This window comes from Giraffa tippelskirchi, chromosome 11 (assembly GCF_054371585.1).
Source record: "Giraffa tippelskirchi isolate mGirTip1 chromosome 11, T2T-mGirTip1v1.2.pri, whole genome shotgun sequence".
Taxonomy (NCBI): domain Eukaryota; kingdom Metazoa; phylum Chordata; class Mammalia; order Artiodactyla; family Giraffidae; genus Giraffa; species Giraffa tippelskirchi.
Window position 1 is genome coordinate 27610046 of NC_137285.1, and position 27868 is coordinate 27637913.

The 27868-nt window shown below is 40.4% G+C and overlaps 2 protein-coding genes across 5 annotated transcripts; one reads left to right on the forward strand and one right to left on the reverse strand.

Annotated features, from left to right (window-relative positions):
- Window positions 1–13217, reverse strand: ZNF10 (zinc finger protein 10). 4 transcript variants are annotated; one of them, XM_081544502.1, is made up of 5 exons: window positions 13032–13217; window positions 10344–10433; window positions 8616–8742; window positions 8263–8358; window positions 1–3930 (listed from the first exon to the last, which is right to left on the reverse strand). In XM_081544502.1, exons 2-5 carry the CDS (start codon window positions 10374–10376, stop codon window positions 2471–2473), a joined length of 1716 nt encoding a protein of 571 aa, XP_081400628.1. In that variant the 5' UTR covers window positions 10377–10433; window positions 13032–13217; the 3' UTR covers window positions 1–2470. The 4 variants fall into 4 exon arrangements, with proteins under 4 accessions (XP_081400628.1, XP_081400629.1, XP_081400630.1 ...); XM_081544503.1 differs by lacking the exon at window positions 13032–13217 and adding an exon at window positions 12957–13014; XM_081544504.1 differs by lacking the exon at window positions 13032–13217 and adding an exon at window positions 12720–13014.
- On the forward strand, window positions 13127–27830 carry ZNF891 (zinc finger protein 891). The gene is made up of 2 exons (XM_081544506.1): window positions 13127–13463; window positions 23225–27830. Exon 2 carries the CDS (start codon window positions 23341–23343, stop codon window positions 24976–24978), a length of 1638 nt encoding a protein of 545 aa, XP_081400632.1. The 5' UTR covers window positions 13127–13463; window positions 23225–23340; the 3' UTR covers window positions 24979–27830.
- Window positions 27831–27868: the final 38 nt, after the last annotated feature.

Sequence of the window (27868 nt, forward strand, 5' to 3'; positions counted from 1 at the left end):
TTTCAGTTGTTTGAAATTCATTTATTTTACATCTGAGCTTACTCCATATTGACAATTATTTATCATGCTTTTTTCATAACATCACATTTTTCATGTTATCAAGCCTTCTGTTTGTGAAACTTTAATGTCTATAAATAACAACTTTTCTATTATCCATTTTTAATATTGCAAATTTTACACTATTGTAAGTAACGCTTCAGTGATCATCTACAGACATACATTCCTTAGTGTTAATAATAGTAACATTATTATTATTAATAGCTAAACACATACAGTACTTCCTATGTGCCAGGCACTGTTTCAAGTACTTTACACATTATTTCACTTAATCCACACAACTACCTTCAGAAGTAGATACCAGCAGTATCTCCACTACACAGTTTAAGAATATTGAGCCTTGGGTTATCAGAAATTCTAAGAGGCACAGCTGAGGGGTTCCTCTTTAACACCAACAAAGAACCACTGCTTGCAATAAAAACCATTTCTGGTAGGACTACATTAAACACATGATTGGTGTGTAATCACTGAGGAGTTACTCAGCCATAACTGAGGTGCCAGGAAGTTAACAATATGTGAGGCCTGGGCCAACCTGCTTCTCCTCAACTGCACCAGAGGAATGAGCTGTGACCTCTCACTCCTGCAGGTCTCAGGTCTCTCAAATCTAAGGAGCATTTCTAGATTTGTCCTGGGAGAAAAGCAAGGACGTCATCCTGTTGTTCTCAATAGTATATCATTCAGCAATCATTGAGCATCTAATGTATGTACCAATATGTATCATTTGCTAGAAAATGGCAAATGATGGTCAGCCCCTTCTCCCACACCTGCCCCCTACACATACACAAGAGCCAGAATGAAACAGAATTAAAACAGATTCTGTTTCTAAATCTTTTTTGGCTCATGGACTTAACAGAAAATATGAAGACTAGGATCCTCTCCCTTGAAGGGAAACTCTCTGTATAAAAGAGATTGCTCTTGCACACAAAATTAAAAGTTGTTTACTGATCCTCGTAAATATATCCAAACACCCACTGAGGGTGAGTGATTCCTTGGGTGATAAGTTCTAATGTGGGTAAAAGGGAAGACGTGTGACTGGAAGGGAAATGAGAACTCAGCCAGTTCTTGCCAGCAATTGAGTCAGTTTAAAGTAAATGACAGACACTTAAGTGGGACAATAAAGTAATATTAATAATCGCAGCTAATGTAATGAAGCACTTCATACATGTCAAGCATATTCTGCACTGTTTGTATGTTACTCGTTTACTACTCACCACAATCCTATGAGGTAAGTGATGTCATCCCTAATCTGCAGAGGAGGATATCTGTAATTCAGGCACAGAGAGGCCAAGCAGCATGCCCAAGGTTACACAGCAAGTGATGGACAGAGGTGAGATTTCAACTTGGGAGTCCAGCTCAAATATACACTCTTGACCACTGTTTTCTTCACAAAGATATGAGACTACTTTGGAAGGAGGGTCGCCTTGGGCAGCACTGTTTATTTTAAGAGCACACTTGTGCTAGGTATTGCCCAGGCACCCGCTCCTGCTCAAATGGAGACCTTCTAGTGTGCCTAAATTTGCCACTCTTTTAGGTCCCAACATCCAGAGAAGCATTGTGTTTAAGCTCCCAGGAGCCTTTGGCAGCTTGTCCCAAGGAATACAACTCTATGACTCCAAACAACTTAGAAGTGATGGGAAAGTTTGCTAGCAGGAGGCTCTCAAGCTTCACTAACAGTGGAATAGAGAAACCAATGTCCTTTTTTAATATTTAAGTGTCTTCAAATTGTTACAGTGACACTGGCTAGACTATAAAACTTATTCATAATTCCATTATCTAACATCTCAATTTTGTTCATTTATACATATATGTTTTCAGTTCTTGCCCACATGCAAATATATCTAACCTGGGTAGTACTGGTAGTAAACATGTTCTTCCTTCACCATTTTTCATTATAAGATCTTCCCTGCTGCTAGCCAAAGTGTGGTTTATACCAGATGCATAAAACTAACTGAACACTACAAAGTGCCCCAGGAGAGAGGGATGATCACATGAAAAATGGGATATTAATTCACTGGAATATAATTTTCTATTGTCTGTTACCGTAACTACACCCATTTTTTATTCTCCTCAGCAACCGCTTTCATTTTTCTTTTTGAAGTAGTGCTCTCATTTATTGTTTTGAAGGAAACAAAGCTGGATCACTTATCAACAACTCACTAACCTAATGGTTCCTTCTCAGATTTTAGCATTTAAGGTTTGTCCACGAATGGTCCCAGATCAATTACTTTTGTAGGAATTTGGGAAAAGAAGACAATCTGATGTACTAAGGTGAAATTTTTGTGTTTTTCTGCCTCCAGGGCCAATTCTCTAGTGCACAAAAGTATAGGAACAAGACTGAAAGCAACTTCTCTCCAAAAGGAGCTCTCAAGTGCTAAAGTTATTGCTCTTTGGGAAGTAGTTCATCTTTACGACCTTAATATGCATTTTCCCTAATAAGATTTGTCTGGTATCTAATAACATTAGGGGTATTCACAAGTGCTGTCCCACACTGATTACATGTTAGGAACTGCTCTCCGGTGTGAGCTATTTGATACACTATAAGTGGAGAGTTCTGGCTGAAGATGATTCCACACTGATTACATTTATAGGTCTCATCTCCAACGTGAACCCTCTGATGCTTAATAAGGTCATTCTTTCTAATGAAGGCTTTTCGACACTGACAACACTCATATGGTTTCTCTCCAGTATGAATTCTCTGGTGCACAATGAGGGCAGAACTCTGGCTGAAGGATTTTCCACAGTCATGGCATTCGTATGGCTTCTCCCCAGTATGGGTTCTCTGATGTGAGAAAAGGTGAGAGCTTCGACTGAAGCATTTTCCACAGTCTTTACACTCAAAGGGTTTCAGCCCAGTGTGAGTTCTGTGATGGACAACAAGGTGAGATCTCTGGCTATAAGACTTCCCACATTCACTGCATTCATAGGGCCTCACTCTAACATGAGTTCTCTGATGCAGAATGAGATGTGTGCTCTGTCTGAAAGATTTCCCACATTCAGGACATTCATAGGGTTTCTCTCCAGTGTGAGTTCTCTGGTGCCTAATAAGCCTAGAACTGTGAACAAAAGACTTTCCACACTGATTACATGTGTACAGTTTGTCTCCTGTATGAGTTCTCTGATGGGTAACAAGGTGAGAGAACCAGCTGAAGGATTTTCCACATTCTTTACACTCATAGGGTTCTTCACCGGTATGAGTCTTTTGATGTCCAATGAGGTGAGAACTTCGGCTGAAAGATTTTCCACATTCCTTACATTCATAAGGTTTTTCTCCAGTATGAATAAGCCGGTGCCTGGTAAGATTAGAGCGCCAGCTGAAGAATTTTCCACATTCCTTACATTCATAGGGTTTTTCTCTATGTGCACCCTTTGATATACCAAGAGAGGTACCATGAGCAAGAGAATTGTTATCAGGGCATCTGTATGATTTATCTCCTGCTTGAGTTCTTGCAAATTGAATAAGGTGGATGTTTTGACAGAAAGTTTGACTGGATTCATTACTGTTGCTTGCACAGCTTTCCTGATGACCACTGAAAACCAAATTATGTTTCAAACTTTTAGGATTTGAGTCATGTTTACAGAAATACTCTTGCAGTACTAGTTGAGCAGGCAGAAGACAGTTTCCCCTGTACTTCCCATTTTCACATACTCTCTCCGGAGGAAGTACTTTCTTTTGGGTGAATGCCACTTGCCTCAGATGTCTCTCCTGGCTGTCCTGGGGCCTGTCCAACTGACCACCACAAGTCCAGACTTCTTCCAGTGACAAATACCAGAGATCACTCTTTGCCATTCTTTCCATTTTAACATCACAGGAGTATTTATCATTAGAAATGCTCTTACTGGAAGTTGATTTAATTTCAACCAAAGTTTCCAAATCTGAAAGAAATGGAAAAGCTGATATAACCAAAAGAAGTGTTAAGGTCAGAATGGCAGGATGTATGTAGAAAAAAGTATGTTAAGTCCTGTAGTGTTGCTTTCACATATGGTTTTGTAACTTTGATAGAGAAAAAGGGATAGAAGACTCATTGACAGGAAATGCAATGGGCTATAATATGCACATAAAAGGAGCAAAGAGGGGACGAGAAGCTACAGGATTAGCTGTGCCATGTGGGATCAAGATATTCATGCTGGGGTGGCAGTTTAGGAAACCCACAGCAGGGGCTGCACTGCCATTACCTAATTCAACTAATGATGATATAAAAGCCTAATGTGTCTACTTGCTGCCAGGCTCTCCTCTGACATGAATCCTTCACATTCCTAAACCATGAACACAGCTCTATGTCAGGAAATGGTTCTTACGTATATCACCAAAGCAGTGCAGAATAATTACAGGTGTCTGACATGGCAAACCTTTCAGAAAGGCCGTGTGATAGGCTGGAAGAACAACTGCACATAAGTTACTCAGCTATGGCTTCTAATTCAGCTTTGCCACTACTAGTGGTGAATTTAGACAAAGCGCTAAACTTTTCAAAAATCATATTGCTTATCTGTCATCTAAGGTCCTATAAGGTTATCCTAAGTATCATATAAGGTGGGAGTTCATCACCAAAGCAGTACAGTTTGTAATGCTCACTGCTGTCATCATTCCCACCTTCTGCTTTGATTCCTTTGTTCTGAGACATCAAGACTTTATTAAAATTGACAGGACTAACACAGGATATTAACTCAGAACCTGAACCCTAATTCACATTCTCTTGAACTTTTTGCCCTTCTGCTTATACATATGCATACTACTGCAAGTTACTTTCCCTGGTTCAGAGCCTGTATTTGTTTCTCAATGCCTTTTGGCTAAAATGTTTGTTTCTGAAATCTAGAAAAAATCCACAGTTTACCCAATATCCCGTCTTCCTTTGTAAGTGGGGCAATATCTATTCTTACCTGACATACGGGGTGAATTGTGTTCCCCAAAGAAGATATGTTGAAGTCTTTACCCTCAACATTACAGGTTATGACCTTATTTGGACATAGGATCATTGCAAATATAATTAGTTAAGATGAAGTATTAATGGAGTAGGAGGACCCTAATCCCATCTGACTGGAGTCCTTACAAGGAAAGGAGAGGAGACACAGAGACAGACAGACAGGGGAGGTGACCATGTGAAGATGGAGGTGACGTGTCTACAAGCCAAAAGGCACCTGGGGCACCAAAGTTAGGAGAGGCAGGAAGGATCCTCCCCTGAAGCCGCAGAGGGCACACAGCCCTGCTCACACCTTGACTTCAGACCTCTAGAACTGTGAGACAGTAAATGTGTTGATTTAAGCCACCTGATTTGTGGAACTTAGTTTTGGTTGCCACGGGAAACTAAGATACTTGGCAAACAATCCCTGCACCAGGCTCCTAACTGCCTTCTTTGTACAACCCAATCCCCATTCTCAGTCCTAATTTTCATTCACAGCTTTGTTAGTTATTTGTTTCTTCCCTACTCTGATTTCTTTTTTAAAAAATTGTGATTAAAAAAATACATATAATATAAAATGTACCTATGGCTGATTCTTGTTGATGTATGAGAGAAAACCACAAAATTCTGTAAAGCAATTATCCTTCAATTAAAAATTTTTTTAAAAACGCACCATCTTAACCATTTTTAAGTGCATGATTCAAGTATTAAGTATCTTCACATTGTTGTGCAGCCATCACCACCAGCTGTTTTCATCTTGTAAAATGGAAACTCTATACTGTTAAACAATAATGCTCCAATCTCTTCTCAACCCACTGCTCAGCAATTACCAGTATATTTTGTGTCTTTATGATTTTGGCTACCTCAAGTACCTTATATATGTGGAATGATACACTATTTGTCCTTTTGTGACTGACTTATTTCACCCAGCAGACTGTCCTCAAAGTTCATCCATGTTATAGCAAAGTGCAGTTATTTACTTCCTTTTAAAGGCTAAACAACAGAGTTCACTGGGCTTCCCTGTGGCTCAGTGGTTAAGAATCTGCCTGCCAATGCAGGAAATGTGGGTTTGATTCTGGGTCAGGAAGATCCACCTGGAGAGGAAAATGGCAACTCACTCCAGTCTTCTTGCCTGGAAAATCCCATGGACAGAGGAGTCTGGCAGGCTACAGTCCATCAGGTTGCAAAAGAGTTGGACATGACTAGCAACTAAACAACAAACAGCAATAGAGTCCATCACAGTTACAACTACCTCTACCTTGTTGAGTTTTGATAGGCACATGCCATCTTTTTCCTCTCCTCCACTCCATGCATCAAAATCCCACGGATAGGCTTTTCAAACTACAAATGCCAGCTGGAAAATTCTAAAATGAACACGTATGATGAGGGGTGTGGCTGGGTATGGATGGACAAGTCTGAGTAAAGCAACAGAAAATACAAATGTAATAAAGTCCTAAAAATATTCCATGTATTCTGTAACACGGGAGATAACCCAGATGAGTTATCTTCAAAATCTGTAGCACCCATTAATGAACTCATCTGAGTTTTTAAAGCCATCACCCATAATACTTTTCATTTTAATAATGAAGTTCCCATGGCTTGCAGATTCCCTCAAATTCCAGGTAGTTAAGCACATATATGGAACTTTACTATTTCTTTGACAATAAATTTTCCACCAAAATGTAAACTGTTGGTTATACGGTTATTTTTGGATACCTGTCAACAGATAGACATTCAGGTAAGCTTGCTAAACTCAACACAGGAATGGAAAAAATACAGACAGGAAAAAATAGGGAAATAAAAGGAAACAGAGAATAGTTTTTCCTGCCATGGCTCCAAAGCAGCTGAGGGATCAAGTACTTTCCAGTGTGTAAGAGACCTTCCCTGAGACAGGTATTTGATACAGTCACCTACGAGGGCCAGTGTAAAAAAGGTCAGAAACAATTTATGACATTTAAAAGTAGAAACAGGACTTCCCTAGTGGCACAGTGGATAAGAATCCACCTGCCAATGCAGGAGACATGGGTCCAATTCTGGTCTGGGAGGATCCCAGATGTCATGGGCAACTAAGCCCATGCATCACAACTGCTGAAGACTATGTGCCCTGGAGACCATGCTCTACAACAAGAGAAGTCATTGCGATGAGATGCCTATGAACCACAACTAGAGAGTAGTCCCCACTAGCTGCAACTAGTGCCCACATAGCAAAAAAGACACAGCACAGCCAAAAATAAATATTTTTTAAAAAGTAGAAACAAAACGAAAGCTCAGAAAACCTTAAGGAACCTGTACTTCACAAGTCAAAAGGTTTCACAAAGAACAGGAGGTGAAACTTCTAGGATGACTGAGACTCTGGTTACATCACACTGGAAGCCTGAAATGCAGGGAATGCCTGGTATGTGTGGATGCATCAGAGGGAAACAGCTGTGGAGGGTTAGAGCATGCCTGGACTGCACTGGGCCTGGGGGGCCATGGTGCCCACAAGTGCACAGGGGTCACTGGCAGGTGTCCTGGCTGCTCTGCCCCATGTGAAGTCGGCCATTGGCAGGATGATCCAGACCAGGATGGCTGGGCCGAGGAGAAAGATGTCAGGGCACTGAGCTTAGAAACAGAGGTCAGGGAAATGATCACTCAGCAGGAACAGAGTAGGAGGAAGATGGAGGACTGCCTTCTATTTCTTAGCCCAGAAGGCTGATCTGCTCTACACAGAGAAGCTGGGAAAAGGAATGATGCTAGGAATCCTCATAACAGTCTGCCAACTGGAGATATTAAGATTAAAATGAATAGGAGTAAATAGAAAAAGACCATTAAATAAAGCTAGATGACAGTGAGAAAACAGGTGTTTTTGAGAGCAGTAATTCTGGGAAGGAAGGAGGGTTACGTCAACAAGGACTGGTGAGTTGTCTGCAGCAGTTTTCTACCCAGCAGAAAACAAACCCAGAGCAGGAGCGGGCGATGAGGTCCCAGAGCAGAGCTTACACAAAGCAGCAGAATGAAGGCTATGGGAAGGGACACAGGACAGGGAAAGGACAGTCAAAGATGAGAAGTAATTCTATGATAAACAAGAGGGTGAAGGTGCTAGAGCTAGTGGTAAGAATCAAGAAAGCACTGTGAACAGGGCTGGAACCAAGCACATCCACAGAAAGGTAATTCCCATGAATGCAAATCAAAGTGTGACAAGACTGAAGAAGGCGGCCGAGCAACGGGGAAACAGAAGGTAAATAAACTCAGTTCTTGTCTTTGCAATGTAGAAAACTAGTGACCACCGTCACCAGGGATTCCTGCTCTGAGCAGGGGGTCTGGTCCTTACCTGGATGGGTCTCTTGGTGAATCTCTCTCTCCACCAGCCACGGCTCCTCACCCTTCTCCAACCGCAGGATCACATCTGGTTTGGGAAGCTGATGCCCTGTTTACAGTGAAAGATAAAGCACTGGGCAAGGGTTAGGAGCTCTGGGCTAGACACAAAGAAACATCCCAGTTCAAGCCCAACTCCTGACCCTTCAACAGTCCTGTGGGGGCTCTGAAGAACAGACAAGGTAGGGCTACAGAGGCAGCAAAATATACACTTCTTAAAATATACAACATATAATTATATACAATTTCTTAAAATTCAACAAATCAAAACAATTCTCTAGCCACTGCACAAAGAGAGGTCGGTCTCACCTAAAGACACCAGGTTTCTGTAGTTTTCCAGCATCACCTCTTTGTACATGATCTGCTGAGCAGTGTCCAGCAGTTTCCACTCTTCCCTGGTGAAGTTCACAAGTATGTCCTTGAAGGTCACCAGTGCCTACAACATGAAGCAAATTTGAGCCTGATGTGTATCTCTGCTCCCCTACTTTCCCAAATATTAGCAGGAAGATTAGGCAGATAGCCCTTGGGTAGGGAAAGAGAATAGAAGAGAATTTATTCTAGGAGTGAGTAGTATTTATGTCGACTTCTGGTCAAGCCCTACAAGGAATGGTATTAAGTATGCACTGTCTAGAAACCAGCTTCATGTTACACTTTAGGTTAAGAAACTGTCAGAAACACTCATTTAAATCAAGTATGTTGTAAACAGCTAAAGCAAGGAGAATCAGTTAATCTACACTTATGTGAAATAATTAGAACCTAATACAAGGCAGGAAAAGAAGGGAAAAACAGTCTTGAATTTGAGTACAACTTAATGCTTAAGAGACCAATGTAGCCATGTTTCATGACCTCAAATAATTTCTAAAACATTTTTCTTAAACATTGGTAGACATTAAAAAATGGAGAAGAGCTTATATTTTATAGTAACAAAATAATAGATACAGAAGCAAGGTTTTTATTAGCCACATCAAAAAGAACTGTATTTGAATGATTGAGTGTTTTTTCATCAAAGATCTGTGAAGATAAAAAGACAGTGGAATAGTGGGCTTTTTAAATGCTGAAAGAAATGAACTGTCATGCAAGAATTTCAATACTAGGTGAAAATATCTTTCAGGAATGATGAAAAATACATTCTCAAATAAGCTTAAACAGGATTTGTTACCAGCAGACCAGCTCTAAAAGTACACTAAAGGTAATTCTTCAGGCAAGGAAAATAATACAAGAGAGAAAGTATATCTCAGGAATGACAGATAAGAAAGACAAAGAACAAATATTTGGGGACTTCCCTGACGGTCCAGTGATTAAGACCCTGGGCTTACAATGCATGGGGTGTGGGTTCCATCCCTGGTCAGGGAACTAAGATCCCACAGGCCATGTGGCGTGGCCAAATTAAAAAAAAAAAAAAGTAAGTATCAGGGTAAATACTGTAGACTACTTTTCTTAAATCCTTCAAAATATGTAGGACAGCCCAAAGCAAAGGCTATGTTCTCTGGTGGGGTTTTCAATACACATAAAGCATGAGGGGGTCATCTAGGGGAGAAGCTGAGAGGCTGAAGGAGGGTTCCCCACCCAGTCACTCTGTCCCCGGAGGACCCACCCTCCCCCGGGCTCTTCCTGTCTTCGTTTTAGTTATTCTTGGATAATTACACAACTTATCCCCAAACTCCTCCAAACAGGCAGTCCCCAGGCAGGAAGTAACAAGCCAGCCCCACACCCAAGACCACCAGGGAACAGAGAATCCCTCCAAAAGGCACTGGTAGCCCCAGTTCTGTCATCATCTTTGAGGGAGAAAGCTTGCTGTGTGCTCAGTTCCTCACTATGGACAAACAGCACCTCATCAGAATCCTTGATAATCCACACATTTCTGTTCAAACTGTGTTTCTTTGATATGAAAGGAAATAAAACAACTATAAATAAAGCAAACAAAACAGTGCCAGTCTGCAGGGGGAAGGGTCTGACATACGGATCCCTTAAGAACCCTTAACCAAAAATGGATTCCCAGTTGGAAAACAAAAAAAGAATGAAGGCAGCCCAACTTACGTGGGACCGGGCAGTTAGCAACTCAGCCTCCATGCCCTCCTTGTTCCTGACAGAACTTCCTGAGAAGCAGGAGATATCGAGCAAGTGAAGCTGTGGGAAAGGAAGAAACTTGAGGAGAGGTGCTGTGATCAGGGGCTTGTTAATCACGAGCCTAGATTCCCTCAGACCAGCTGCATGTACCTACACACCCACACAGAGGACATCAGACTGTTCCAGAAATACACAAACAGTGACTGAAATCCCCAGGAGTAGGAAGAAAAGAGCTCCAAAGACTGCCTCCCCTCCACAATCTCTAGACTTCTGTGTTAAATTTTATTTGGAATTGAACGGTTCTAATACTATATTGAATCCTCTCTCTTTTTTAAAAAATCTCTTTTATTATTCAAGTATAGCTGATTTTCTATGTTGTGGTAGTTCCAGATGTACAGCAAAGTGACTTAGTTATACGCACACACACATATTCTTTTTCAGATTTTTTTCCCTTATAGGTTAAAAGGAAATCATACCAAAGTTGACTGAAATCATATGTCTGTGTCTGGTTTATTTCGCTCAGCATAATGTTTTTGTCAGCTACAAATTGGCACTTGTCATCTACCTCTACAAGGATTAAGTCATATGCTGCTGCAGCTGCTAACCTTCAACACTCCCTAAAAGGAGTTCAGGGTGGAAAGCAGAAATGAGGTACTCTGTGCTCAGTAGGGGCAAAAACTGACAGGATACATCTTCAATTAGATATTTTTCAGGAGTAGATTTAAGGAGCCCAATTCTTGTTTCTCTTCCTATCTAGAAAGCATTGAAACCCTTCATGTTGATGATTGTTCCTCGTGACTAGCAAAAGCTTCACCAAACTAGCAGAAACCTTTGGGAAGATATGTACTTGATTACATGCGTCCCCCCTTCACCAAAATCACAAATATACTGACTTTCCCCCCTGCCTCCTTGGAACAGTTTCTCAGAGCAATCTCAGATGCTGTCTCCTGGGCTCCAGTCCTCGTTTTGCCCCAAATAAAACTTAACTCACAACTTTCATGTTGTGCATTTTTTCAAGTTGACATTTTGGTTCATGCAAGTTGTAGCCTGAATCAGCCTTTCTCTCTTTTTAATGGCTAAATAATACTCCTCTGTATAGATCCACCACATTTTATTCATTCATCTGCTGATGACTATACCTAAGAGTGGAATTGCTGGCTCAGATGGTAACTTTATGTTTAGCTTTTTGAGGACCCACTGAACTGTTTTCCATAGTGACTACATCATTTTACTTTCACACAAGCAACGTACAAGGGTTGCAACTTCCTCATATGCTTGCCAACACTTGTTATACCATCTTTTAAATTATATACCATCTTAGTAGACAGTTAACTTTAGTCGACATCCCTAATGTGACTAACACTTTTTTGGCTAGCATTCTGGATGGGCTTCCTCAGGTGGTGAAGGGGTAAAGAATTCGCCTGCCAATGGAGGAGACATAAGAGATGTGGGTTTGATCCCTGGGTCAGAAAATCCCCTGGAGTAGGAAGTAGCAACCCACTCCAGTATTCTTGCCTGTGAAGAGGAGCATGTCCATCTTCCATGGACAGAGGAGCATGGCAGGCTACAGTCCATGGAGTTGCAAAGAGTACAACATGACTGAGCATCCACACACATTCTGGATGACAACCTGTTTTCCCTTTTACTTCTTTTTTTTTTTTCTTTAACAGTATATTCTGTATATGAAGTATAGATAGAACTTATATTTGTCACCATCTCCATATACTTTGGGTGGGATCTATATAATTTTGATGTCAACCTCTTAAGAAATGTCAACTTCTTTGACATTCATACCAGATGTTAGATTATGTACAAATTTGATTGCTTTAAGTGCTCTTGTGTCAAGAGAAAACAAAAAATATAATAATTATGAGATGAGTCTGAAAAATAAAACTAGTTTAAACACATACACACTTACGGTTAAACTATTTGATTAAAACAAAAAGAGAAAACTCAACAACTAAAGGAGCTAGAGATCCAGTTTTTTTTTTAAAAAGACCAACACAAACTTGTTCGATTTTAAACACTGAAAATACTAATATGACACGCAATTCTGAGGAAGATAAATGATAATTTCAATAAGTAAAAAGTTTTTAAATGACTATTTCAGAGTAAGAAATAGAAATCGGTCCAGCTCTTTTTGCCATAAAACTTATTAAAAGTAGACCTATTTTATAAACGCTTGCAGCATATAACTTTTACAGTATCCACACTAGAATACATATATATATATTTCAAAGCCAGTATAACCACGTTGGATTTCTTTTATGAACGTTAACACATTCAAAGTTAAGAAATTTCCTGCTCTAACAAAAAAAGAGCATGATCAGATCACGTTTAGCATACGTTGGAAAGGCCAGATGCAAAAATTTAAACCTCTGGCCTCAGTTGGGAAGAAAAAGGAAACAGGAACAGAAGAATCCTTATTTCTCATGGCTGAGACTATGTGGCTCGGGCTCCCCAGCACAGTCCGGCGCAGAGGGCATCCCACCAGCGCGACCGCGCCAATCCAAGGGGCTCCGGGGATAGCTCAGCCCAGGAAGACCATAGGGAAGAACCATTGTTGGTGAAACGATCGTCCACCTCAGGGAAGAGACGAGCAAACCGCAGTGCCCGGTCCGCTAGGAAGCAAACCACGTACAGCCCTCCCGTGCATACCTACGATCGGCACCTGCAGGCGCAAAAGAACCGTCACAAAGGCAGAGGCTCGGCGAGCTAGCCCACAGCCGGGCTCCTGCGCCTCGCGGGTCCACAGGGCAGGAGGCTGCAGCGCGGGCCCCGCCCGGCCTCCTGCTCCGGCCCCCACAACCCACGCCGCGCCTTAGCCCCTCGCGCACGCGCTCCACGTCCACTCACGACCCAGCCGAGAAGCGTATCCGAACGCAAAATCCAGGGACGCTCCGCAGGGTGGCGCGGGGCCTCCTGGGAAATGTAGTCCTGGCCCTGGCTCCGCGGCCAGGCGAGCGCTCGCCCCTGCTCTGTTGCTCCCGGCTGAGAGCATCGGCTCGGCTGCCTACCACTCGCGCTCGCTGCTCCGTTTCCACCGCGGCCTGGTGGTTCCGACCCGATAGGCGTGAACCCTGAGGACAGGTGAGCGCCTAGGCTCCCGGACGTCAAGGAGATGCGATAGGGAGGGGGAACGGGGGGCTGCTGGCTTCTCCCGGCTGTCGGCCGGGGGTTAGGGGCCGCGTTTTTGCGGCCCGGGTTTCCTGGGGCGGACTCAGGCTCGGGATAGGTGTGTGGGGGTGAGCAGCGCCAGGCGCTGGGGGAGAGTCTGACTTTGTTCCGTGAGTGAAGGAGCAGGGGTGTCCAGCTTTTACTTCTTACTTTGTCCTTGTGCGCTTTTTCAGTCTGTCTTCAGTTCAGTCGCTCAGTCGTGTCCGACTGTTTGAGACCCCATGAACTGCAGCACGCCAGGCCTCCCTGTCCATCAGCAACTCCCGGAGTCCACCCAAACCCATGTCCACCGAGTCAGTGATGCCATCTAACCATCTCATCTTCTGTCATCCCCTTCTCCTGCCCTCAATCTTTCCCAGCATCAGGGTCTTTTCAAATGAGTCAGCTCTTCGCGGGAGGCGGCCAAAGTATTGGAGTTTCAGCTTCAACATCAGTCCTTCCAATGAACACCCAGGACTGATCTCCTTTAGATGGACTGGTTGGATCTCCTTGCAGTCCAAGGGACTCTCAAGAGTCTGCTCCAACACCATGGTTCAAAAGCATCAATTCTTTGGCTCTCGGCTTTCTTTATAGTCCAGCTCTCACATCCATACATGACCACTGGAAAAACCATAGCCTTTACTAGACAGACCTTTGTTGGCAAAGTAATGTCTCTGCTTTCTAATAGCGTGTCTAGGTTGGTCATAACTTTCCTTCCAAGGATTAAGCGTCTTTTAATTTCATTGCTACAATCACCATCTACAGTAATTTTGGAGCCCAGAAAAATAAAGTCTGACACTGTTGCTACTGTTTCCCCATCTATTTCCCATGAAGTGATGGGACTGGATGCCACGATCTTAGTTTTCTGAATGTTGAGCTTTAAGCCAACTTTTTCACTCTCCTCTTTCACTTTCATCAAGAGGCTCTTTAGTTCTTCACTTTCTGCCGTAGGGGTGGTGTCATCTGCATATCTGAGGTTATTGATATTTCTCCTGGCAATCTTGATTCTAGCTAGCTTGTGCTTCCTCCAGCCCAGCCGTTGCTCATGATGTACTCTGCATATAAGTTAAATAAGCAAGGTGACAATATACAGCCTCGACTTACTCCTTTTCCTATTTGGAACCTGTCTGTTGTTCCATGTCCAATTCTAACTGTTGCTTCCTGACCTGCATACAGGTTTCTCAAGAGGCAGGTCAGGTGGTCTGGTATGCCCATCTCTTTCAGAATTTTCCACAGTTTATTGTGATCCACAGAGTCAAAGGCTTTGTCATAGTCAATAAAGCAGAAATGGATGTTTTTCTGGAACTCTCTTGCTTTTTCGATGATCCAGCAGATGTTGGCAATTTGATCTCTGGTTCCTCTGCCTGTTCTAAAACCAGCTTGAACATCTGGAAGTTCACGGTTCACGTATTGCTGAAGCCTGGCTTGGAGAATTTTGAGCATTACTTTACTAGCATGTGAGATGAGTGCAATTGTGCGGTAGTTTGAGCATTCTTTAGTATTGCCTTTCTTTGGGATTGGAATGAAAACTGACCTTTTCCAGTCCTGTGGCCACTGCTGAGTTTTCCAAATTTGCTGGCATATTGAGTGCAGCACTTTCACAGCGTCATATTTCAGGATTTGAAATAGCTCAACTGGAATTCCATCACCTCCACTAGCTTTGTTCGTAGTGATGCCTCCTAAGGCCCACTTGACTTCACATTCCAGGATGTCTGGCTCTAGGTGACTGATCACACCATCGTGATTATCTGGGTCATGAAGACCTTTTTTGTACAGTTCTTCTGTGTATTCTTGCCACCTCTTCTTAATATCTTCTGCTTCTGTTAGGTCCATACCATTTCTGTCCTTTATCGAGCCCATCTTTGCATGAAATATTCCCTTGGTATCTCTAATTTTCTTGAAGAGATCTCTAGTCTTTCCCATTCTATTGTTTTTCTCTTTTTCTTTGCATTGATCGCTGAGGAAGACTTTTTTATCTCTCCTTGCTATTCTTTGGAACTCTGCATTCAGATGGGAATATCTTTCCTTTTCTCCTTTGCTTTTCACTTCCCTTCTTTTCACAGCTATTTGTAAGGCCTCCTCAGACAGCCAGTTTGCTTTTTTGTATTTCTTTTTCTTGGGGATGGTCTTGATTCCTGTCTCCTGTACAATGTCATTAACCTCCATCCATAGTTCATCATAGTTCGGAGAAGGCAATGGCACCCCACTCCAGTACTCTTGCCTGGAAAATCCCATGGATGGAGGAGCCTGGTAGACTACAGTCCACGGGGTCGCTAAGAGTTGGACACGACTGAGTGACTTCCCTTTCACTTTTCCCTTTCAGGCACTGGAGAAGGAAATGGCAACCCACTCCAGTATTCTTGCCTGGAGAATCCCAGGGACGGCAGAGCCTGGTGGGCTATGGGGTCGCACAGAGTCGGACACGACTGAAGCGACTTAGCAGCATAGTTCATCTGGCACTCTGTCTATCAGATCTAGTCCCTTAAATCTATTTCTCACTTCCACTGTATAGTCAAAAGGGATTTGTTTTAGGTCATACCTGAATGGTCTAGTGGTTTTCTCCACTTTCTTCAATTTCAGTCTGAATTTGGCAGTAAGGAGTTCATGATCTGATCCACAGTCACCTCCCAGTCTTGTTTTTGCTGACTGTATAGAGCTTCTCCATCTTTGGCTGCAAAGAATATAATCAATCTGATTTCGGTGTCGACCATCTGGTGATGTCCATGTGTAGAGTCTTCTCTTGTGTTGTTAGAAGCGAGTGTTTGCTATGACCAGTGTGTTCTCTTGGCAAAACTCTATTAGCCTTTGCCCTGCTTCATTCTGTACTCCAAGGCCAAATTTGCCTGTTACTCCAGGTGTTTCTTGACTTCCTACTTTTGCATTCCAGTCCCCTGTAATGAAAAGGACATATTTTTTGGGTGTTAGTTCTAGAAGGTCTTGTGTTAAGTCTGTCTTAACACCTGTCAATTGGAACAAAAAAGAAAAGCATAACCTAGAAGTTGAGAATTATGTTTTTTTTTGGAGGGGGTGTACTGTTGAGAAATTAAGCCAAGGAGCAGCCTCTCAGCTCTGAGGAAGCTTCCCAAGAGGTAAGGGGGGAGCCAGGATATACAGGAGATTTGGGACAAAAACCAGGTAATTAGAACATTAAAAAAAATTATGTTAATTAAAGAAAACCAAACATCACGTTGATGATCTTAGCACATTTCTGTGTATGGGAAGATGTGAGAGTCTGGGCTTATTGAAATCATTCCTCTGATAAGGATTTTAACTCTTCAGGGACAGTACCCTATGTTTCTCCATCCTGAATCCCTTCAGTGTGCTGATCTGCAGTGGCCAGATCACCTGAAGGCTGCAGCATTCTTTGCTGATATGGCAGATGACATTCTCGTAACACAGTGCCTCCTCTTGGTCATAACATTTCATGACCTTTTTTTTTTTTTTTACTATGCTGTGGCTTTTGGAATCTTAGTTTCTACACCAGAGATAGAACCTGCGCCCCCTGCAGTGGAAATGCAGTCTTAATCACTGGATCACTGGGGAAGTCTGCATGACCAATTTTGTCCACTGTGCTAGGAGGGCTCTCATTCCTAAATCAGGAGAAGATCCTGTTGATAGGCCATTTGATGTGCTGACGTTTTTTATTTGGTCCTTGGTGGCTCAGATGGTAAAGAATCTGCCAGCAGTGCAGGAGACCCAGGTTCAATCCCTGTGTCAGAAAGATGCCCTGGAGAAGGGAATGGCAACACACTCCAATATTCTTGCCTGGAGAATTCCATGGACAGAGGAACCTGGCAGGCTACAGTCCGTGGGGTTGCAAAGAGTGGGACAGGACCAAGCGACTAACACTTTCACTTTTTCACTCTATGTTTTTTTGGATTAGACCCTGTCGATCATCTAAAATTCTCTGGATTGCTTGTATTACAAGTTTATTATGATCCAGTAGATGTTTTCCCTTGTTGCTTCAAACCGTATTTAGAGTTGTACTATTTGGCAACCCACTCCAGTGTTCTTGCCTGGAGAATCCCAGGGATGGGGGAGCCTGGTGGGCTGCCGTCTATGGGGTCGCACAGAGTCGGACACGACTGAAGCGACTTAGCAGCAGCAGCAGCATTACGTTAATTATGTGTAGAGTTATATATATGATTAACTGTTTTGAGATTTTAATTTTGTTGGAGGACTGGTAACACATTGTGTAATGCAAGAGACAGCAGTCTTGTAAAACAGAATATAATACAACTGGTAACATTAGTAGTGTAGCAGAGAGAGATACAAGGCATGAATAATTTGAAAATGAGAGAGAGCAAATTAAAACAATGATTAGTATAACTAGTTGTAATCTTGACATAATAGGCCAAGTCATCTGGAGTCAGTCAGCTGGAGAAGCCAAATTATGGAAGGATCAGGTAGAGAGAAAAACATAAATGTTTTATCTTTGTTTACAGAAGTATTCTTCTTAGAATGACATGGTCAAAGGTCTGATTACAAGGCAATTGACAAGAAACTTGGATATTTCTGTGACATAAAACATTTTAATAACTAGAATTATGACTGGTAACATTATTCCAGGACATACCATATTTTTAGGAATTCCAAATAAATTTTGGAATATCTATATTAATGACATTTACCAATAACAATATAACCTAAGATTTATCTCCAATCACCCAAAAATGCTTCTCAAGTAATTCAACATACCAAATAAGCCTAATTAGTTTAATATTCTTCTGTGAGATGTCTCAGGGCTCCTTTGAAGCATCTCAGAGTTGGCTAAAGGTCAGAAGAACTTAGTTAGAAATTGACATGTACAAAACTGCTTTTTCAGGACTCCTTTTCTACAAACTTTCCAAAACTTTCTTTATCCATATTAGGTTTTTCCTTTTTTTTTTCTTAATCAAGGAATAACCAGCTACAGGACAAAATCACCCTTATTTTCTCAACAAATTCACTTCTATTCTTCATACCTTCTTTTACTGAAAACATACGTACATTCTCATTCCCTTGCACATTAAAATGCTTTCCTTAATATTTATTAATTATATTTCAGTTTTAACCCTTAAAACCTTAATCTCTTGGGAAAACTGACATGCAGCATGTAGTTGTGAACTGTTTGTCATAGCAGCATTTCCTGGTTGGCAAACTTGGAATTTTCCATAACCCCTAGTAACATATATTTTCTGATTTCTTTCTTCAGTGTCTTGCAAGACATGTGTCTAAAAATCCCAAACATCTTTAGTTTTTGTCTCATAAGGAGACGAAAGGAGGTAAATTTAGACCTGTTTAGCAATTAATGTTCACGTGTTTTATCTTACCTGAAATGACCTGGCTATTTAATGAATTCCCATCATTTAACTTAACTTAGCAAAACTCAAGTTACTAAAAATCAGGAGAAACTATTTTAGATACATAATTATTCCTAAAGAGTTCACTTGAAAACTCTTACCTCATTTACTTGTATTTTATAAGTTATGAAAATACCATCCTACCAAGTTAATTTTGGCTGACAGATCTGCAACAGAAATAACATGAACATGTTGACCTTCAGTAAACCTAGGTACAATAAAAATAAGACCTGTCTATATTGAATAAACCAGCAAGCTTAAGCTAGCTTTAGTACCAGATGTTAATTGATATTGATTATTTCCTCTAGATCATGTAAGCCTGGAATTCATTCTGACCAGTTTCTTTTATATTTTGAAATATTTAATTTGTAAGTGCTTACTTATAAGCCAATTAAATAGAACTCTTTATAAGTTTAATTTTGATAATATTTTCTGGAGGTAGAGACATCTATGTGTATAATGTGTACACACACATATAAACAGACAAAACTAGAGATCACACAGCATCACTTTAAAAACTTTGTTCTGAATCAGGTATTACAATATCAACTTAGTTTTTAATTAACAGTGGGAATAAATTAAATTTGCTTGCTTAGATGATTAAGGCATTATTATTTATGGAAAATTTTTTTAAGATTTCTGTTTGTCCTTAATAAACCTTCAAGTAGGCTATGAATCAGATTTGGGGTGAGATGATTCCAAATAAACTGAAAATTGAGAGTTCTGTGTACTGTTCATAGAACTTTAGAGTTCTCTGTCTTCAAAGGCTTGAGTAAGGCATTTAACAAAGGCCCTCTGAGTGCACAGATTAATTTTATTAGCCCCTGAATATTGGTCCCAGTTTTTATTTTACATTGTATGACTCTATTGGTTTCCTTTAGTATGTTTAATTAATATTTCTTGAGGGGCATATCTACACGCTGTCTTACAATAACAGTACCAAGCAGGGGACACATTACCCATTGGTCCCCAACAGTAAAGGAAGCCTATCAACAAGTCTTGGTCTTACAGGGAATCATGGAAGCTTTGCCTTCTTATATCCCCTGACCTTTTATCTATTTTATATAAAATGCTCTGGGGTCCCTAGTAAAGGGTTGAACCAAGGGACTCAGGCCTTTTTTTGTCAATCATTTATGCAGTAAAAGGGCCCCATCATAGTCATTTTCAGGGTGAGATTTCCTTTAATCCCCAACTAATTAGGTTCTTGAAAGTATGAGCTCTGTATGTACATAAATTTGGCTATGGTGTTAGTTGGAGGTTGGCTTTTTGATTCCCCTAGCTTATCTGAGAGAGTCTATTTCCCATTTTAAAGTTGAATTCGTTGAGGATAAAATTTACCAGTGAAATTGTGTAGTGGACCAGTGTGCTGCTTATGAACTTAACTCCTCTAGGCTTTTACCCCAGGGTCTTCTCTGCTCCTCTAATATGTCTCAGTTATCCCTCTGGTAGTAGAAGACCATCATGGTGCTTTGATCACAGCTGGCTAGTTCTTATTTCTGTCCCCAGGAGAGCAAGTTTTTAAAGTTAAATTGAATGGATTTCCCTGTAGGGACAGCTGCACACTATGAAGATTTGCCTTTACCACTCCTGCAAGTTTCTCAGTTGCCTGAGAAAGCCGTCGTTGGCCATGAGATGTCCCTTCTTCAGAGCTGAAAGCTATTGTAATGTTTTCATTTTTATTCTGACAAATTCTTGCTAAGGTAGCCTCTTGAGGAAAAACATCAGGTCAACCTCCTATCTAACTACTCAGCCCAGATTACTCAGTGTCTTTCTTAGTTTTTTTAGTGTCTTTCAATTGAACAAATCCCACCATCTTTCATCCTGGGTCCCCCAGGATCTTCCAACTGTGTATGTGAGGTGGGGTGGTGGCAGTGGTAACTTTTTCATAGTGTCTGTCAACCAAGCACCCCTAGTATCTTTCACCTGGTGAGCCAAGTACCTGTTATACACCCCTAAATAAAATGCAGGATCATCAACAAGTAGTTGGGAGAACCAGGAGAACCAGGAGAGATTCACCCATATTTATTTGAACTCTTTGAGGAGGCAGATGGGCACAGGAGGCCTGTACTAAGACTCTGGCTCATTGTAGAGTTCATGTGAAGAAGAGAAGACAACTCTGAGTCCCTTAGTTGGTTGCCAGAACTGTTAACTGAAAAAAAATACATAACCTGAAAGTTGAGAATTATATTTTATTCAGTGGATTTTCTTAGTAGCTTTGAGAGATTGCGCCAAAGAGAAGGGAGGAGCCAGGGTATATACAAGTTTTAAGAAAGACCTGGCAGTCGGAACATCAAAAAAATACTGTTAATTAAAGAAAACTAGATATCTCAGGTTAATGAATTTAGCACTTTTTGTGTATGGGAAGATGCAAGAGTCCGGGTTTTTTTGTAATCATTCCTTTGCTATGCACCTTATCTATCTAGGGTCAATATCCTGCATTTCTCCATGCTGAATCCCCTCAGGATATATAGTCTAGGGTGGCTGTAGTGGCTGGTGGCTTGAAGGCCACAACATCCTTTGTTGTGACATCCTTTGTCCGCACACCTTAATACGTTACTGGGCTGCATCACAGTAATGAGATATCGTTTCTCTGTGGCAAACTTTAAATTAAAGAACTTAAGATTGTATGAACGTTATTTCAACCATGAGTCAAAGAAATGAGGTGGGAACGGGGTTAAGCATTTATGAGATAACAGAAAATTTTGAAGACTGCCTGGTGTATTTGACATTAAGGAATTATTACTAGTTTTGTAGATGTGATAATAATATCTTGGTTATGAGTTTTTAATTTCAGAGATAAATTCTGAAATATTTATGAGTAATACATCATTCCTAGATCTGCTTCAAAGCAAGAGTGATGGATACAAGAGTGTTCATTATACCCTGACATTATAATAGCAATAATTGTTTTTCTGCTTTTCAGCCGTTCCTGCATTCCTGGTTAAACCCTGCTTGAGTGTGACATTGTATTATTACTTTAATACACTGCCATATTCAATTTACTAATATTTTATTTAGAACTTTTTCAGTGTTCAGAATTAAGATTGCACTTTAATCTTTCTTCGTACTATCCTTGCAAGATTTTACTAGTCTCATGAGTAATTCGAGAAGCACAGATTTTTTCTTCTATTTGGTAAAACGATTTTTCCCTTGAAAGTTTTGGGCTCAAAATCTTTTGGGATAGATATTGGAGTTCTGATTCAATTTTAAATGGTAGTGATTAATTTCAGTGTGTAGTTCTTAAATGAGTCAGTTCTGGGCATGTGTGATGGGGAGTGTTCTGGATGCTTGGGATGTGTGCAAGGAACAAATCAGATGTATATTTCTATATGGTTTACATTAAAATGACAATCTTATGTACACTTCTGGATTAGGTGCATAAAATCTGCCTGTTGAAGATCTTTGTCTAAATAAAAATGCGAGTTCTCTAATTTTGTCCATTAAACCTGAACTCTGTTAGAGTATAATACTGAGATAGAAGTCTTATGTTTGAAGTTATCAACTAACCTTAAAAAAGTGAGATTTGTAAAAATATTGGCATAATATATTATTGTATGATTTGTTGTGATTCTTAAAGTCTCCAAACATTCCTCATTTGTATTCACACTGTGTGTCAGTTGTTTCAATATGTATATTATAAAAATTATCCAGGAAAGTATTACACCATCTGAAATTTAAAGACATCAGTCTCAAAGCTTAGAACATAGCTCATGCCTCTTTGTTAATCTCATTCAAGTTTTAGATAGAATGAATTATCATAAGGAAATATGGACTTTGGGGACATAGATTAAATTTAAGGTAATCAAATGAACGTTTGTTTCAAAGTCACATTTACCTTTAACAGCTCCAATAAAATTCCTAAGTAGGGTAGCAGCCAAATCACTAGTCCTATTAATTATATGTGAGGTTATTTAGGTAAATACTTAGTTACATATACAACAAATAAATTTACCTAAAATTGTTGTGATTAGCAGGAAAATTATTTTTATTCTAAAAAGTGAACTGAAAATGTAGCAAGGTATGCATGAAATTCAAGAAACTGTGCCTTTTTAAACTGATTCTCTTTGACTTCAATTTTTTAAAATAAAGCTTGTTTTTCTACCCAGAGCTGAGTAGTAGTCTACAGGAGAAGCCAGTATAAATAACCAAGGCAGCAGTTCTAGAAGGGGGCCAAAGATGACTATATTGCATATCTGTACAAACCCCAATAAATGTTTTAAACTGATGAGACCTTGCTGGAAGGTACAGGGGAGGGTCTACAATTGTTTTTTTTTTTGTTTTTTTTACCTGGCCTCCCTTGGAACCCTGTTTTTACCTTTCTTCTTTTACCTGAACCTGCCTCTTTGGCTACAGGGAGGACACCCAGTGAAATGCATTCCTGACCTGACTGGACCAGAGAAACAAAAAAAAGAAGTTTCCAGATCTCTCAGCCCTGTTGTGCAGGTGGATGTCACATTCAAACGCTCAAGATGGCAGCCACTGACCTAGCCTCAATATGGGCTCTGCGTGCACAGGACTCTGCCTGTTTCTATATGAGAAATACTAAGGGGGAAAGGATAGTGCCAGGATGCCCAGCAACTTGGTTACAGGGACCAATGTCTTTTAAAGATGTGGCTGTGGAGTTCACCCAGGAGGAGTGGATGATGCTAGACTCTGCTCAGAGAAGTATGTACAGAGATGTGATGTTGGAAAACTATATAAATCTTACCTTAGTGGAATATCAATTATGCAAGCCTGTGATCTCCCTGTTGGGTCAAAAAGACATAAGAACTGTGAAAAGCAGAATTCCCCAAGGCACCTGTCCAGACTGGGAGATTAAACTGAAAACCAAAGAGTCAACTTCTAATCAGAATATTTTGGGTGAAAAATCATCTGGTGGCATGAAAATAATAAGATTCACAATGGATGATTGGTCTTCTACATTAAAAGAAGACTGGGAATGCGGTAGGATCAGAAAACAGCACAAGATCCCAGAGGGAATTTTGAGGCAAGTGACATTTACTCAAAAGAAGACAGCATCTCAGGAGAGATTCTTTGACTATCATGAATTAGAGGAAAACTCTAAATTTAGATCAACACTTGTGTTTTCAAGGAGAGTTTCCACCAGTAAACATTGCCATAAATGTTACTTAAATATTGAGTGTTTGAAGCATAATCCAGTCCTAAACAATTATGAAAATACCTCTGTAAGTGAGAGAGTCTGTGAAAGTCATGAATATGACAGAACTCTGTGGCATCTTGAAAGCACTCAAATAGCACAGAAAGTGTACACATATTGCAAATGTGATACACACTTCAAACATAATAATATGCTTCCTATCTGCAACAATTTTCACATGGTGGAGAATTCCTATGAATGTAATAAAAGCAAAACCTTTTATCATCATTCATCCCTTGAGCAACAGGAGCAAACTCCTACTGAAGAGAAACATGAATGTAATCAGTGTGGAAAAACTTTCAGAAGGATTTCTAATCTTATTTTGCACAAGAGAAGTCACATGAGTGAGAAACAATATGAATGTAAAGAATGTGGGAAAGTCTTCAGTGATTCCTCAACCCTAAGGAGACATGTAAGAACTCACACTGGTGAGAAACCTTATGAATGTAATCAGTGTGGAAAAGCTTTCAGTCAAAAAACATCTCTTAAGGTTCATGTGAGAACTCACACTGGAGAGAAACCTTATGAGTGTAATCATTGTGGAAAATCCTTTGGCACAAGTTCTTACCTTATAGTACACAAGAGAATACACAGTGGGGAGAAACGCTATGAATGTGATGACTGTGGAAAAGCCTTCAACACAAGCTCTCACCTTAAAGTTCACAAGAAAATACACACTGGAGAGAATCTTTATGAATGCACTGACTGTGGGAAGGTTTTTAGTGGTCTCTCATCTCTTAGAATGCATGTGAGAACTCATACAGGGGAGAAACCCTACGAATGTAGGGAATGTAGGAAAACTTTCAGTGTTTCCTCTTCCCTTAGAAGACATGTGAGAACTCACACTGGAGAGAAGCCCTATGAATGTGTTCAATGTGGAAAAACCTTCAGTCAGAGTTCTTCACTTATTATACATAAGAGAATTCATACTGGAAGAGAAACCCTGTAACAGTTAAGAATGTGGGGTTGCTTTTTCATTGTCTTAAGGTGCATTTCAAGGTCATTGTTTCAGTCTTTGTTCTCTAAAATAAGCATTTGAGGCTATCAATAGTCCTTTAAACACACCTTTAGCTATATAACACATTTTGGTCTATGATAATTTCTTTTGTTTAAAATCTAAATGTTGTCTATTATTTACTATGACATTAAGTATTTTTTGATCCATAACTATTTAGAATTAGGTATTTTTAATATGTTTTCAGTTACCCTATTGATTTCTAAGTGAATTGTATTATGTTCCAAGTATCTGAACTATATGATACTACTTTAACTAGCGTTTTCTTGAGAGTTGCTTTCTGGCATGGTGTGACAGATATTGCTAGTAGCCAAATGAATATTCAGTTCATCCCTCCCAACTGGCGATCCTATTTTAGCTTATAGTATCAATATGTCTAATTACAGAACTCTTTTCAGCTGCTTTGCTGCCAGGTGGTGCCATTCCCCTCATTTCTGATGAGTCAAATGTAGACATATTACTGGGGACAGATCTATCTAGTGTTTTCTCTTTGCCTTTTGCACTTTGTCATTCTATCTTCCCTAGTCTTCTCCCTTTGAATTTTGCATTCACGGAGCTGAATGAGCCATCTTGTGACCAGGAGGCTGACAAGCACGGCCTAAATAAATAAGGATGATGTCAGAGAGATCCTGGTTTCACAAAGATATCTTCAAATAGTTGTATTAGCACTACATTGCATATATTTGGGCATATTTTTATATGAGAAAAATAAGCTTATTGGAATAGAGTCAATACAGTAACCTTGTTTTCAAAAAAGACAAAGGTCACAAGGTTTGTAGAGTTAAATATTTTATGCTGACTGTACAAATTTGGATAATAACATAGAAAAGGGAGGAATGGAAGCGATATGTTGATAGAACTTTTGGGCTTAGTGTAGAGTGGATGAAGCTGAGGTCATTGAAAGCAGGTGTCAGAGAAGCAGAAAGGAAGTCCCAACATTTTAGCATGAGAAAACCAGTGAGTCTTCAAGTAAAGGGGAAGTTACCAATTTTAAATGCTGAATGAACCCTTGATTTGCCACTTGGTCTTAACAGATACTGACCAGGGTAGCTCCAATTTACTAAGAAACAAAATACAGAAAGAGGAAGTTATGATGGAAGAAAAAAAGCAGTAGTCACAATTTTAGCCTTGCTCACATTATGTGAGACATTAGATTAGCAGGCTTATATGTTGTTCTGGACCTGAGGAGATGTCTAGGATGGAGACATAATTTTAGCAACATCAGGAGATAGATTGGGTAATGGGTTTTGTGGAGGTGACTAAAATTGCACAGGGAAAATGGATGGTGTGAAAAGAGAATGTCTTACCACTGATCATGGAGACCTATATCTAAAGTCGGTAAAACTAGAGTTTTACTAAACCAGGACAAATTAGTGTTTGAAGAAGGAAGGTAAAATCGGTTGTTTAAGTGCTACTATGAGGTTAAATAGATGAATTCTTAAAAAACAACAACAACAACATAGCAACATGAAGATTATTGTTGACCTTAGGTGTAAATACTGAATGGTATGTTGAGGATGGGTGGTAGATTGGGATGAGTTTAATGATAAAGGATGAGGAAGTAAAGAATAAACATGGACAAATTTGGATAGTAGGAGAAAGGGAAGTTGCTGAAAAGAGATTTGGTCAAGGTGTTATACCCAAATGTTCCAGGAAGCAAACTCAATCAGGACAGCGTGGATAGTGGAGTGCAGTTTATTTATTTATTTTTTTAAACTTTATTAATTTTGGCTGCGCTGGCTCTTAGTTGCAGCACTCAGGATCTTTTAATTGAGGCATGTGGGATCAGCATGCTAACTCTTAGTTGTGGAATGTGGGATCTAGTTCCCTGACCAGGGATCGAACCCAGGCCCCCTGCATTGGGACCATGGGGGCTTAGCCTGGACCATTCCTTCTGGCTCTGGAAAGTCTAGGTACGGGGTCTGCCTGGCCTGGTTTTTATCCCCCCGGGAGACCTGCTCGGCTGTTGGCATTTTATCTCCATGGCTTCCCAGGTATGCATTCCAAAGTTCACTGAGAGTGTAAGATGGAGTTCCTTTTCTTTCAAAAATGGAGTCAGTCCAGTCAGGGCAACCAGCTCCTTTCCTTCTTCAAATGGAAAATATTTTTTAAATGGTGAAAAACTAGGACGTGTTTACTTCCTAATGTCAGGTATCCAGTATGGAGGGATTAAATGTGCCAGCATAAGAAGAGGGACTGTCAGTACCATTAAGTTCTGAGAAGGGGAAAGAGGAATCTGTGAGCACAGATAGAAGGATTGATGTTTTCTACCAGAAGGGATACTTCTACCATTCTCTCAAAAGGAAAGATTTTAATTACCTCTTGATTTACTTATATCTAAGAGCTGTCTTAAGAGTATCTGAGCTGTACAATACAGCTTGTTTGGTTTCTTAAGAACTACTTTCTGGCCCAGTGTGACAGATAACTGCTAATTGCTGTGTTTCCTCCTTCTCCTTTACTAACAGTAGCCCAGTTTTGCTTAGAGAACATGTGTCCAGTTACAAAACTCCTTATCCCAGGCGGGCTCCATGGCCAAGATGAGTCATTTCCCCTGTTCTTGGCCAAGAGAAAGAATATAGAAATAAGACTATAGATTTCATGCCAAGAGTAAAATGAATGAAAGACTGGTCAGAGGCTTTAGAGAAGACTATGTATGTGAAAGTGATCCCCCCCCACCCCTCCCCCTGCTCCAGTTACCAGTAGGCCTCCCCTGGAGAAGACAGTAAAACAAATAGGAAAGTCTAAGTGAATGATGAGAGTCCTGTTGAATAGAAGATAATAACAAAGAAGAGAGAAAGTTGTAACTAGCTGGTATGAGCCTAAA

Coding starts and splice junctions, on each gene's coding strand:
- ZNF10 (XM_081544502.1), bottom strand. CDS start 10,376: ATGGAGGCTGAGTTGCTAACTGCCCGGTCCCAC. Junction 8,743..10,343: donor TGCTAACTGCCCGGTCCCAC/GTAAGTTGGGCT, acceptor TTCATGTTGTAG/GCACTGGTGACCTTCAAGGA. Junction 8,359..8,615: donor CAGAAACCTGGTGTCTTTAG/GTGAGACCGACC, acceptor CACTGTAAACAG/GGCATCAGCTTCCCAAACCA.
- ZNF891 (XM_081544506.1), top strand. CDS start 23,341: ATGGCAGCCACTGACCTAGCCTCAATATGGGCTCTGCGTGCACAGGAC.